Consider the following 13135-nt stretch of genomic DNA (forward strand, 5'->3'; position numbering starts at 1 on the left):
GGGTTTTTTTAGCTTCAAGCTGCTGCAACAGAAACATTTCCAAAGCTTTGTTTGGTTAAGTAGAGTTCTTTTTTCTTCATAGAGCTTTAGCTGAATTGATGGATGAGTTAACATCCATCCTGATGATTTTTGTCCTAGGTATTTTGTGAAATTGTATTTTGGAGGAAGTGAAACTGTAGTTTCTGATATCCACTGGGTAGCTTCTGTTAGAGTAAATAGATAGAAGGATAGGTTATAGGAAAAGCAGTTCTTGTGTAGTTATTTCATCCTAGCATACAGGTGTAACTCATAACTTGTTTTCCAAAGCATCATGGAATCATTTACTAAGAATAATGTTCAGTTTTTTCCTAAAATTCCCTAAAAGCTCCTAAATCATGTTGACTTTTTTTTTTTTCTGATCCAAGGGCACTGACCTAAAGAAATTCTCTCCAAAAGAAAAATAAGTTACTTGGCTATTTTTCCTTCCTGTCCCACCTTCCTTATGTATTCAAGTTTTTTTTTCTTTGCCCATCAACTCCATCCAGAGCAAACTACTAATGGAAAGCCTGGGAAGCAGGTTGGTGGAGAGGAAGAGTCAAATGTTTTGGAAATATTTTTATTTCACTAAACTAATCTGGGATCTCTTCCTTCAAAGTAATAATTTCAGTGGAAAACCCAAAACCTTGCTTCTACTTAATTGTGCTGTGGGGGGGAGAAAGGTTGCCAATTTCAGTTGAAATTAATGTAATTCTGGGGTATCACATGCTGAATTTACACAAAGCAATTTGTTTGGGCTTTACATGCTTGTAGGTTAAACCAGTTGTGGGTGGTTTTTTCAGGTATGTGACAGTGCTTTTATTGCTGTGTTTGCTGCAAAGTTTACACGGGACATGAAACCTTTCAATGATAAACTGCAAATAGCATTTTAAAACCAAAGTTATGAGAGCATCACATGCAGATTTGGCACCAGGTGTTGTAAAACAATTTCTGTCCTGGTCACATCACAGAGGAGCTGTGTCAGCAAGTTGATGATTTTCTACTTAACTCTTTCTATCTTGAGATATGTGGGATATAAATTTTTTTTTTCTGAGAAGATCAGGTACAGCCTCTAAAGAAGTTGAAGAAATTGGGCATTTCTAATTGTATATAGATTTTAAAACTGCTTCCTTTGAAGAAAGGCTTTGTGTAATATCATTTAATTCTGACTTGCCTCTCACCATCCTGTGTTACAAACAAACTCATGGTGAGAGCTCACCATACCCAGATGTTCATTTTATTGCATTTAGTGAGTTCATCTGTAAGCAGACAAGTCTCCTCATTACCCAGTTTATATTATTGGGAAGAACTGGATATTGCATTCATTTAATTAGGACAAATTCATCAGTAATTAGCTCTTTCCTGGCTGCAGAGGGGTGGGCTTGGAGCCTTCCAGTCACCCCTGCAGCAGCAAGGGTTTTGTGGTGCTGTGGCTGTGCACAAGAATCTGCTTTTGTAATTTCACACCACCACAGCAAAATCTATGATGGGGGAAGCCCTCAACTAAACTTATTTAGAGTACAGTGCCTGAGAGGAAAATCTTTTTCTTGGCTGTGTATTTTGTGCTGCTGCTGGCAGTGTCCTGGTGGGAGAGCAGCACAGCCCTTCTGCCTCCTCTTTCCTGTGTGTGAAAGGAGCTTGGAGAAGATGCTGTAGATTACTTCTATTAGCCCCTCTTGTATTAATTTCTATTCTAACATTTGAGTTATTATACCTGTGTGTGTTAATACTTGGGGTTTGTTATGGCCTTTGTCTCCCTGTTCTCTTGGAAACCACCCGGTATGGCTCCATACCTCTCATTTAAGGTTATGTGATTGCAGTAATTTATTTTAAAAATTGCCTTTATCTTTCCTTGGGCTCCTCCCCAGTCTTAGCAGTGATGTGGGTTTGTTAAGACTTGCCAGAAGACTTCCTAGAGCACAGTTCTGGGATTGTTTTTGGATTCCAGGCAATTCAGGGATTAACATGCCCTCAAACCGTGGGTGGCACAGGGGTCCTGGGCAGTGAGGCTTGTCCTTAGAAATGGCATCTGGGAATTACAGGTGAGACCTTAAACTGGGGGCAATCTGCACCAGAGTTACTTCCCTTCTAGGCTGTGCTGTTTCTGACCCTGGCTGCAAATAATGTTTTACAAATTCAGGTCATTTGACCACATGTTTCACTGAAGGTCCTTGCAGACCCCCAGGAGTGAAGCAGTGCTGGATCTGTGCACTCTGCTCTTCAGCGTGGCCTTAAACCACATGGAAAAATAATTAAAAGATCAGAGTTACTGAGGGAAAAGGTTATATATTTGTTGGTGCATGTAAATAGATGTGTGTGTTTATATGTGCATCTGTATATAGATTTAAAATTTAACTGAAAAGTTGTAGGAAGGCAGCATGACTTCAAATGACTGGCCTTTAAAATAGCAGATGGAATTAAATGTAGATACATGTGACATTTTCTGCATGGAAAGATAGAAGAATTCTTGATTTATGTTTGCAGTGATGCCTGAAATCCCTTCTAATGAAGAGATCTTGGTGTTATAATCAGATCTGAAAAATCACATTAGCCCAGTGCTCGCTTGTTATAAACCTCAAGTAAGATGTTAAGAATTATTAGAAAAGCAAGAGAACAAAGCATTGTGTGGGTGTATAAATTCAAGGAGGAATTTCTTGCTTTCATCCTGGATATTGTGTGTGCTTCCAGTCCCTCTCTTCCTGCTTCAAAAATATCAATTAGGGCCTGCAGAAAGGTAAGAAACAAGGATGCTCGGAGTTCTGAACTCTTGGCTGAGCTGTGGACTTCCCTGCCATGTGATACTTTGGGCTCTAACAGTTGGTGTAGGTTCAGAAAGTGGTGGGGCAAGGCCTTGAAAGGGGAGTTTGTGGAGGATTATTGCACACACACATTTGGTGTGTTCAGGTGAGGAGGTCCTTAAACTGCACTTGGAGTGAACCTGGGGTGGTGGGAGGGGAGAGCAGCTCTCCAGCTCACCCTGATCCTTTCTTCAGCCCTCCTGCAGACACCTGCTGCTCTCAGCCTTCTCTGCTTTCACAGATAACACATTTTCATGTTTTGCCTGGCTTTTTTGGGCTGTGGTGTTGACGTGTTCCATGTGCAGGGTTTGAGATGGAGAACGTCACTGAAGTGTCCTCGGTGTTCAGTGTGCTGGGGTAGAGATGGTTCACAGTGTCTGGGGAGGAAATCAGCTCCAGAAACTGAGGTTGTAACTTCTAACAGATGGAGGGGGGAGAAAAGAAAATCTTAATTTATTTTTTGTTAAACTCCATATGCTGGATGCTGCTCAGACCTGCAGTTTGGATAACTCAATTTACCCTTCCATTATTGTTAGTACCTGCTCTCACCTATTAACTATTTAAGGAATGCCAGGTTTGTCCTCAGTATTTTTTTCTCTTTAAAATTTGCTGCCATCAGGAATGCCTAAATTTGTGTTGGTAATTCAACATCAATGCTTCTTTGCACCTTTGTAGTTATATTTATGCTGTCACTGCTTCAAGGAGAAGAAATCCAGTAAACAGCACACAGATTGCAGGTGGCTCAGGGTAGCTGAGGAAGGAGGAACTATTTTCCATGATGCACAACACTGTCAGAGTAGCTAAAAATGAGATATGGGTGCAAACATTTTCTGTGTGTGAAGTACTTGTATTTTAATGTAACACAGCACATAAAGCCACTGAAAACTTCTGCTCCTTACTGCATCCAAAATCATAATTTATTAAGTCACTGTAAAGCCTCTATAATAACTTATTAGAGAAAATCCTGTTAAAATAACATTTAAATTAGTGCAAAGACCTGTTTGAAACAGCGCTGTGTTATGAATGGCAGAATTGTCAAGACTAAAAACCAACATGAAGGATTTTTTTTTCCTAGTAAAATGTTTCACCAAGTGAAGGGTGTGGCCAGGTTTCAAATGTATGATTTGATCCAAGTATTCTTAGAAGATTTGGACCAATCAGTATTTTTTTGTCTAGAGATTTTTGAATGTTTATTTAGACAATTTATTGTCTCTACAGTAAGTAGAGATGATACAAGTATTAGTTCTGGAGTGGGTTTGGTGTTCCCATTGATCTGTTGTGCAGCTGAGGCTGTGAGTTAAGAATTTAAGCACCCTGCTGTAATTGATACCTGCATTCAAATGAGATCATTTGCCCTCATATTTTGAAGCAGAGGCTGAAAACAAACCAGAAATTATGAGCAAGGTTTCTGTGGCAGTAGCTGTAGGCAGCAGGACACACAGCATTGTTCCTCCCGTTCTAATTTCAGCGTATTTCAATTTTTAATGTCGGAAAGGAGTTCTCCTTGCCAGGATTATATTGCAGCTAACTCGCTTGTGCTTGCAATACCATTTTTTCTGAGTGCTTTGAAAATGCCCTTCCCAACTGCCCAGGTATCCTTTGGGGATTTCTAAAACTGTGTTGTTGCAAACAGAATATGGCATTTGGAGAATTAGTCTTTGACTGTAACTTGCAGCACTGGTGGCCAGAGTTGTTCATGTGTTTTCTGTTTGACTGGAGTATTGATAAGTGATGCTGGGTTGGTTTCAATTTACAGATGCTTTTTAAAGTAATGAAACACTTCCTTAAGCACACAAATCTCTGCACAGTTCTGACTTCATCCTGTTATGGGAGCACTTTTTAAATAGGGGAGAGTCTATAAACCCCATTTAGTTTTTGTTATTGGTACACTTGGCTCTTAATAGCAATTAATAACTACATCTGGGCAGTACTCACTGCCTTAAAATGGAAAAGTATTTTGGCAAATATGGGAATGATGGGACTTACTAATTTTGGGATGGAGAGGGGTTTGATTTCCTACCCAAAGCAGGAAAGAAATACTTTGAAATAAGCATTATCTACAAGCATGATAATAGAGCATTAAAATATTTGGTGAACACATGAAGTATTTCTTAAAACATTCTAAAATTTTTCTCCAAGTCTTCTTTTTTATATATATATATATATATATATATATTTTTTTTTTTTTTATTTTTTTTTTTGTGTGTGTGTTCAGGAGTTTTTTTCCTTAGGGGAATCCCTAGATGACATAGGTGCATTTCTTTTCTCTAAACTATTGCTTTCAACTACAATTTTCATTCCTTAAAAATGCTACACTTGCTTTCATTCAGCTGTATGTAATTTTTTACCACTTTAGGATTATTTTTATCCTGGTAGACCGGTAAGCAAGTTGAAAGTCAAGGCCAGGGCTCCTGTTTTAGTACCACCCTTGTTCCTGTAGCCTCTGTGTTGTGTCTTCTGTCCTCCAGCAATGCTGTCAGACAGTCACAGAGGAAACTCAGAAACATCTCAGAGATTTTCCTGACCCTTGCAGGACTTGTAAATGTTCCACACATGATTGTGTAGTTGTGTAGAAACACTACAGGAGGCATTTAGTGCACCTCTGGTTTTTAGATCTCTTTGCTTCCTTCTCTTCATTCAGAGATGAATTTCAGCAGCGAGTTATTCTGTGTAATTACAGTATCCACCTTGGATGTTACTGGAAAACTCTCTGTGTTGTCTAAGTGTGATTATGCAGAGTTCCAGGATGTCACTGTGCGAGTCTGGCAAGGGAAAAAATGTGTTAAAAAAGAAGAAGAGCAGTCTCAGTCTGCTGGAAAATCTCAGTAATCTTAAGACTTGGTAAAGATTTCTGGGTATAGAAACCTTACATCTTCAATTCAATTGTTGTAATCTGGAAAACCAGGTCTGTACCACATGAATTTATTTTTCTGCTGTGTGTTTTTTTTTTCTCCAGTGTCCCAATGTAATATCAGCTTGAAGAAGCAGAGGAGTCGAAGTATCTTTAGCACCTTATTCTGCTGCTTTCGTGACTACAATGTCGAGCCACCATCCACCAACAGCACCAGTGCTCTGCCTCCTTTGGTGGAGGAGAATGGAGGACTTCAGAAGGTCAGGATTTTGTCTTATTTTGCTGTCATGTGGGTGTTTTGTAAGCAAGGATTAATTCTGCTTCCAAAGGTTTGTCCTAACAGATTTCCCTCATGGGGAACAGCTGTGAGGTACAAGAAAAAAATTACTGGTTTGATGGTGGATTGCTAATACTGTCTGTTCATCTGTAATATAAAATTAATATTTCTGTTGTGGGTGTTGGCACTTTACATTCTGTAAACAACCAACATTTAAAACCTAAGACACTAAAAAAAAAATGGAGACTTCTCATAAAATTTCAACTGCTGAGCTGTCCCCAGCTTTGGTTCCCTTTCCTGATTACAGGAAGGTAAAAATGTGTCCCACTGGAGCACAGTGGAGCCTTCTGAACATCATTTTAAAGGGTTTTCAGTGACATAAAAACAAATTAAAAGAATCATTATTATTTAGACCTTTTTTTCCCTAAGCAGTCCACTTATATTCAGTACATGCTGAGTCCAGGGACAGCAACTTTTGACCATTTTTCCAGGTTATTAAGTTTTGTTTAATGAGTCAAATGAATGGATGGAGATTTTAGATGGAATACAAACAGTGCAACACAAATTTCTTCTTCATATTTCTGATAACACTGAGAGCATTTGTGTTATGATCTGAAGAATTTCATGCCAAGTTTTCCATACAGTTTCCAGGACTCTGAGATTGCAAATAAAGGTGAATCCATGGTGGAGAATAATGGCAGAAATGGAGATGTCTCTATGGGTTCTTTATCGTTCCGCTTTTCACACAATTTTTCATGTCTGATGCAGCTGATTCCTTCCTTCTCTTGTCCAGTCTGTTTTATTCTGGTTTGAATTCTGCTGGTTGTGTTTGAATTCTGAAAAGCTCAGGAGAAAGAGCAAGGAGCTGTTTGGTGGGAGAGAGGGAAGGAGAGCAGATGAAAGTGATGGAGATTTCTGTGTGGAGGTAAAGTCTGAACTGTAACAGTTCCTGCTGAAACTGCTCTCACAGAGGTAAAATGCCCTGAAAATCCTGCCAAGAGGAGGATTGTACATATATTTTTAGACTTCTTCTGCTAGCCAAGGTACATTTGGAGTGAAAGGAGGGAAATCTAGCCTGGATGTGCTGAAGGGAAAGCTGAGGAGTGTGTAACATGTATGCACACATTCATCTGAGGGAAAAAAAGGGATGGGAAGCTACTAAAATTTCCTTTCCACTATGCTGGGGAATGGAAAGCAAAAAGAAGTGAGGCTACTGGCAAAACTACAGCTGAGAGAAAATGGGACTTCAGTAGAAACTAAAACATACAACCAAGTTGTTTTTTTTTTCTGTAGAAAAATGTGAGTTAAAATGGTCTGGAGTCAGTAGTGTCCAGATTGCATTTTGCAAAACAATTATTTTAAAAATATATCTTATGCCTTGAGAGATTGCATGAGTGTCCACACAAGTTTTCATCCTCACTCTGTGCTGCCTCAGTGAGCAGTTCTGGAGTTGGGCAATACTTGTACACAAGACCAGGACACAAATCACAACATTCCTAAAAAGACCAGATCAAAATATACAAGATTTAAAAAAAATCAAAGAATATATTGAAGATAATTTAATTAAAGAATGTTGTCTTCAACTGAATGAAAGGCACTCAGATATTCATATCTTTGTAGAAGAAATCAATATAGCTGAACTTTCAGGTGGTCCTTGAGGTAAAATAAGTCTGTGAGATTGCTATTTTAAATGCTGTGTTAAAAATTAAAAAGCTTTATATGTGTTTATACTGTTTGTATTTTGAGTGCTAGCACAGTAAGTAAGAAAATCTTCTAAGGAAATCAAAAGAGCATTGCAGACTTTTGAATGTGTTTGAATATTGTTACACTGTTGGACTGGTGATTTTCACCAGGAGAGCTGTTTCAGTGCTGTGCAGGCTGCTTGAATTTGGTGGAGTTACACTGAACATCTTGCCTAGATTCAGAAATAAGTAAGGTGGGGGAAGCACCAGTGGGCCTTGGATTCTAAATTGGTGAAATGAAATGTCCAGGAATGACAAAATTGCCTGTCAGGAAAGAAAATGAAACCTGACAACCCACTGCTTAAATTCCTCTGCTGTTTCATTAAAGCTCTTCTTTTACATTAGTTTCACTGCCAGGTAGGAATTGTTTAAATTCTGTTAAGCTGCTGCTCGGATGGTCACTTGGTTAAATCTACTCTCTCTTTTATGTTTTATTAATTATTTATCACATCACTGTTCACTTCTGGCTGAGCCCAGTCAGTTCATGTGTTGTGACCCTTTTCTTAAAAAATGGACAAGGAAAATTGCACAATAATGTCAAGCGGTTACCACAAGAAATGAGTATAAAATGGCTTGGAGGTACTTCCCTTATGTCTTTGCTGTTCGGTGGAGTTGGTACATGAAAACTGGTGCTAAAGACTCCAGAGGAAGGGAAGGAATGGGGGAAGCTTCTGCTGGTTTCTCTGGAATTCAGTGTTCTGTGTTGCTTCAGGCACATTCTGAAGCTGATGTGATAAACCAACTTCCTTTTCAGTAGGAATCTTGATTTTTGTAAATGCTGACCTGTTCAAAAGGAGGGAAAGAGTATTTTAAGGAGTAGTTGAAAACACAGCACTGAAATTTTGTTCAGAGTAATTGTGATATGTGAGAAAATTCTTATTGTTATTATTATTTGGCTCTAGTAGAAGAAATGAAATCGGTGCTTCAGATTAATCAGTGCTTCATGATGTGACTTGATGGTGCTTGACACATCAAGTGTTCTGTCACTTCTTCATGGGGTTGGAAGAAACACCAAATTGAGCGTGGTTTTGATTAAACAGTTACTTTCAGTGCTGAATTCTATTCTGTAATTGAAAATTTTTTTAAAAAAGCCCAAAAACTTCTTTAAAGTATTGAGTTCTCTTTTAAACCTTCTACTCACAGAGCAGCTGCTTGTCCAAGTGTGACTCTAATACTGGTAATGAATGGTCCATTCTGTCTCTAAAGTTTCAATACAACATTTTTTTCAATAATAACTTGTATTTACTGAAACTGTGGCATATTTGTTTTCCTTCAAATGCAGCAGCTATTCAGCACAGCAGAAGATGCTTTGTAAGATGTGATGTTTGTGGGTATATCAGCCTGCCTGCAGCTTGGATGCTGAGCCAGATGTGTTACTGGGAGCACAAAATATTCAGCCTCATGAACTCTTTTATAATTTTTTCCTGCCTCCTCTGCAGCAGGCAGCTCCTCAACAACTTCCAGCCACTTTTTTTTTTTTTTTTTTTTCTTTAGAGTGTTGGGAGATAGAGAATTGTGTTTTCTTTTCTTTGGGATAAATTCAAATCTCAATTTCCATTCTTCAGTTAGCAACTTGACTCAATTTTTGTGTTTTTTGCATGTAAGTTTTTTCTTCTGGGTAAGTTTGTTACCTGACTTCTGAGATGTTTGTGAATACAGATTTCATTCATTCAGACTTGAAGAGGGAGTCCAAATAGAGAAAGGTGAGAAAAGCAAGATACAAACTCTTTTTCCTCTTTGCTTTCAGTCGTGGTGGGTGAGGGAGCCCTGACAAGTCTGTGGGCACTTTGCCACTTCACTCCCAACCCACTTCCACTGGAGTCATCCTTGCTTTTGTTTCACAGCAAGGTCCAGATCAGGCAGATGGCTCCAGTCAATGAGGTGAAGCATGAATGAGGAAAGGGATTTCTGTACTTGCTGGGTTAGAGGAGAAGCTCTTGATCCACGCGACAGGGAAGAAGACAGAATTAGGAAGAGGATTTTTCTGGGGGCAGCAGCTGCTCCCTCTGCTTTTCCTGTCACTGAATTTCCACCTCACTCCAAAAGTTTTGGCTCCTTTTCCCCACTGCATGATGCTATCATCTCCCAGGTGATGTTGGGAAGCTGAGTAGATGCCCTGTGGTTGTGTCTCCAACACTCTTCTCTGCTTCAGGGATCTCTGTTTATAGCACAGTACAGGGAAAAGGATCTTCTCTCTGTCCCACATGAATAGGGCCCAGCAAAATGAGGAAAACAGCTTGGAGGGAGCACGTTCTTGAGGTCAAAGTAGCATCTGCTTCATGCTGGAGGAGCAGCAGGAGTGTGGGCTCTGTGATGAGGACATCATTAGTGACAGGCCTTCTGAGCAGAGGTGGGAATCCCTCTCCATGTGGAGGCAGGTAAATGAGATTGATGTAAAACATTCTGCTTTGTCTCCTGCTTAACCTTTGCTGATCAGAGCAGGAGAATTCCACATGTTTGGTTCTGTTGGTCACCATGGAGATGTGGTGTGGAAGGTGCGTTTAGAAAACAAGATCTCCTCTCCAAAACTATTCCCAGAATTCCCAGAATGACCAGGCTGGAAGAGACCTTCAAGATCAACCCAACCCCAACAGCTCAACTCAACCCTGGCACCCAGTGCCACATCCAGGCCTTGTTAAACACACCCAGGGATGGGGACTGCACCACCTCCCCGGGCAGCCATTCCAGAACTTTATCACTCTTTCTGGAAAAAACTTTTTCCTGATATCCAGCCTGTATTTCCCTTGGTGCAGCTGCAGGCTGTGTGCTCTGGTTGTGTCAGTGCTGCTGGAGAAAGAGCCCAGCCCCAGCTGAGCACAGGCACCTTTCAGGAGCTGTGCAGAGTGAGGAGGTTCCTCTCTTTGCCCACTCATTCTGATCTTCTTTGCTTCCCAAAAAGACTTTTTTGTTAAGAGGCAGCTTAGGAGTTTGTAAAATCACATAAGTGTCAAATAATAACTGTACTACTGTTGTAAAAGAACAACACGGTCATGGTCTAGTGCAAGCTGTGCTAAAGAAACTAATAGGATAAATCTGTTATTTTGGTCAGCTTCTTCTCTAAAGTAAAAACCTCCTATCTTTCAATACAGACTCCTCTGAAAAAAAGCAAAATATTGTGGCCTGTCACTTGGTGCTCATTGAGGCCACCCATGACCATAGTTAGTGAGGAACACAGTGCTGGAAATTGCTTCAAACTACAAATTACGCAGCTAGAGGAAAAGATAGGATTATCATTCCATCTGTATATAGCATGGAAAAAATAAAACCCATTAAAAAAACCCCTGATTTCAATGGCTGGGGACAAATCAGTTCCTGGGTTGTCTTAGGGATACAATAGGGAAATTTTGGCATTCTAGGAACAGCTTTGTTCTGTTACCAACATCAGGAGCTCGTGGAAAGCCTTCAAGAAATGCTCTCATCTGTCATCTCTTTCAAACTCTGCTGTTGTGACCCATTTCCCTTCCTGTTCCAAGGCATTAGGAAATGAGGCAGGACCTTGTAAGAAGTTTCCCAGAGCAGGCTTGCTTTTAAAAAGCATTTGCCTGTTCACGAACACTTTTGCTTTCCCAGCAGACTCTTGCATTTCTTTCTGCTTGTTTTTGCTGTTCTCATCTCCCTTACTTCTGTTTTGATTTTTCCATAGGTATTTTCAGGGTTCCTCTTAAGAAATTCGCTTGTTTCCCCTTTTTTTAAAATTTAATTTAAGAAATTCTTTAAGAAAAAATAAGCAAACAGTAATGCAAGTCCTTTAGCAACTTTGGTTTTGGGTTCCCATGAAAGTCAGTTTCACTAACAGGACATTAATTTTTTTTTTTTTTTTCTATTCTTATTGCTATTATCCTGAGGAAAACTTGTATTCTTACCAACTTTTGTGTGTGTTTTTTTTCTAGAAATCAGGTACTTTTTACTAGTGGCAAGTTTCTGATATTTCATGGTAGTTGCTGCTCTGTAGTTGCTCCTTCAGCTTCTCAGGATTTTGGGCAAACTTCAGTAAAAATTTCTGCTGAGCAGCAATAAAAAGAGCACTTTAAAAATAATACAGAGTTATTTCTGTTTGTCAGTGATGTGTCAACACTGGTAAACTTGAAAACAAATAAACAGGAGGCTTCTTCAGCTGTTCTAGAGTTGAAAACAGCTCTTTCAACAGTTTCTCTGCTGGAGATCAGAGCCTGTGTTGCCCAAATATTAAAGAATAAAATCATCTACCCTAGCAACATCTATGCTAGAAGGATCAGCTTCCTTTTTTTGTGTGCTGTGCCCACCAGGAAATAAAGTTGGTTTTGAAGGAAATAGAATTCTAGCTTCAAAAATATCTTATTTGGGTGAGAGTTTGAGTGAGAGTTAACCCATTTGAGCCAGGCTTTGTCCATTTTGGAGCTGGCCCTGTTTCTGGATGTCCAAGGATGATGTCCTTCTCAGACATTCTGCTCTTGCCAAAGTGAAAATGCTGTTTTTTTCAAATCAGTTGTCTCAAATGAAGTTGGGTTCAAGGAGTGGGGTTCTGCCCTCTGCCAGGCTCTGGCTCAGCCTCCTGCTGCTGCAGTGCAAATTGACAAATATATACCCATTAGTAGATGTTAAAGCTGAAAAAGTTCCAGTAAATACAGGTACTTTCTTATTGTCATCTCTTATTAATCATAGCATGGGTTTTATCAGTCCAGTCTCCTAAAAATCATAAATGCCAGTATACTAACAGATCATTTCAGCAACTAAAATGCAAAATCCTATTTTTTTTTTACCCTGGTTTCTTGAATACTTTGAACTTTTGGTTTAAAATGTTTGAGTGCTACATTTACTGCTCCAGACCTTTGTTCTACCCTTTAAAAGCCATTACCCTTACAGTGATTTTTTTTTTTTCTTTTTCCCCAGGGTGACCAGATGCAGGTCATGCCTATACCAAGTGTATGTATTTTTATCCCTTTTTCTTTTAATAATTTTCATTACTTTTGCTTTGATTCATTTTATGTTGCAGTCTAACAGGTCTGGTTTGTGTTGCATGTTAACAAAAGGATTTTATGTTCTGTCTGTAATGTTGTATCCCCAGAGGTGAATTGAACTGCATGTCTTCTACAGGGACTGAAAGAAGAGTTTGGGTTTTATCTGGGTTTCTTCTGAATTTTTAGCATTTTGAAAACACATGAGGTAGTCTGAAAATTACTTATTTGAATAGAGGCAAAAGGTGACTCATCATCATTGTGTGAGACACAATCACAAAAACCTTTTCCTCTCATTTTCCCCTGTATTCCAGTTGAAAAGAAGAGTTGGAAACTGCATCATTTATTTGAAATAAGTCATGTTAAGAAAACAGAGCACACTGACAGTTGCTCATTACTGCACTTGTTTGAGATGATGCTCTTGGTATCAGCTGCTGCTTTATGAGCCTCAATATTTCTCTTTATCTTCCCTGGATTAAACTTGGAATGCTGCTTGGCATCTGAATTATTTTTCAAAG

The 13135-nt window shown here is 39.3% G+C and overlaps 1 protein-coding gene across 4 annotated transcripts in view; it reads left to right on the plus strand.

The window, feature by feature from the left end:
* CTDSPL (CTD small phosphatase like) overlaps window positions 1-13135 on the plus strand; it is an 80348-nt gene that overhangs the window by 39733 nt on the left and 27480 nt on the right. For 3 of the 4 annotated variants that reach the window (XM_064422397.1, XM_064422532.1, XM_064422478.1), the window contains exons 2-3: window positions 5770-5924; window positions 12553-12585. In XM_064422397.1, the coding sequence (XP_064278467.1) occupies window positions 5770-5924; window positions 12553-12585 (188 nt within the window). The remainder of the gene's footprint in view (window positions 1-5769; window positions 5925-12552; window positions 12586-13135) is intronic. The other variant, XM_064422593.1, reaches the window with a different exon arrangement.

This window comes from Passer domesticus, chromosome 1 (genome assembly GCF_036417665.1).
Source record: "Passer domesticus isolate bPasDom1 chromosome 1, bPasDom1.hap1, whole genome shotgun sequence".
NCBI classification, from domain to species: Eukaryota; Metazoa; Chordata; class Aves; order Passeriformes; family Passeridae; genus Passer; species Passer domesticus.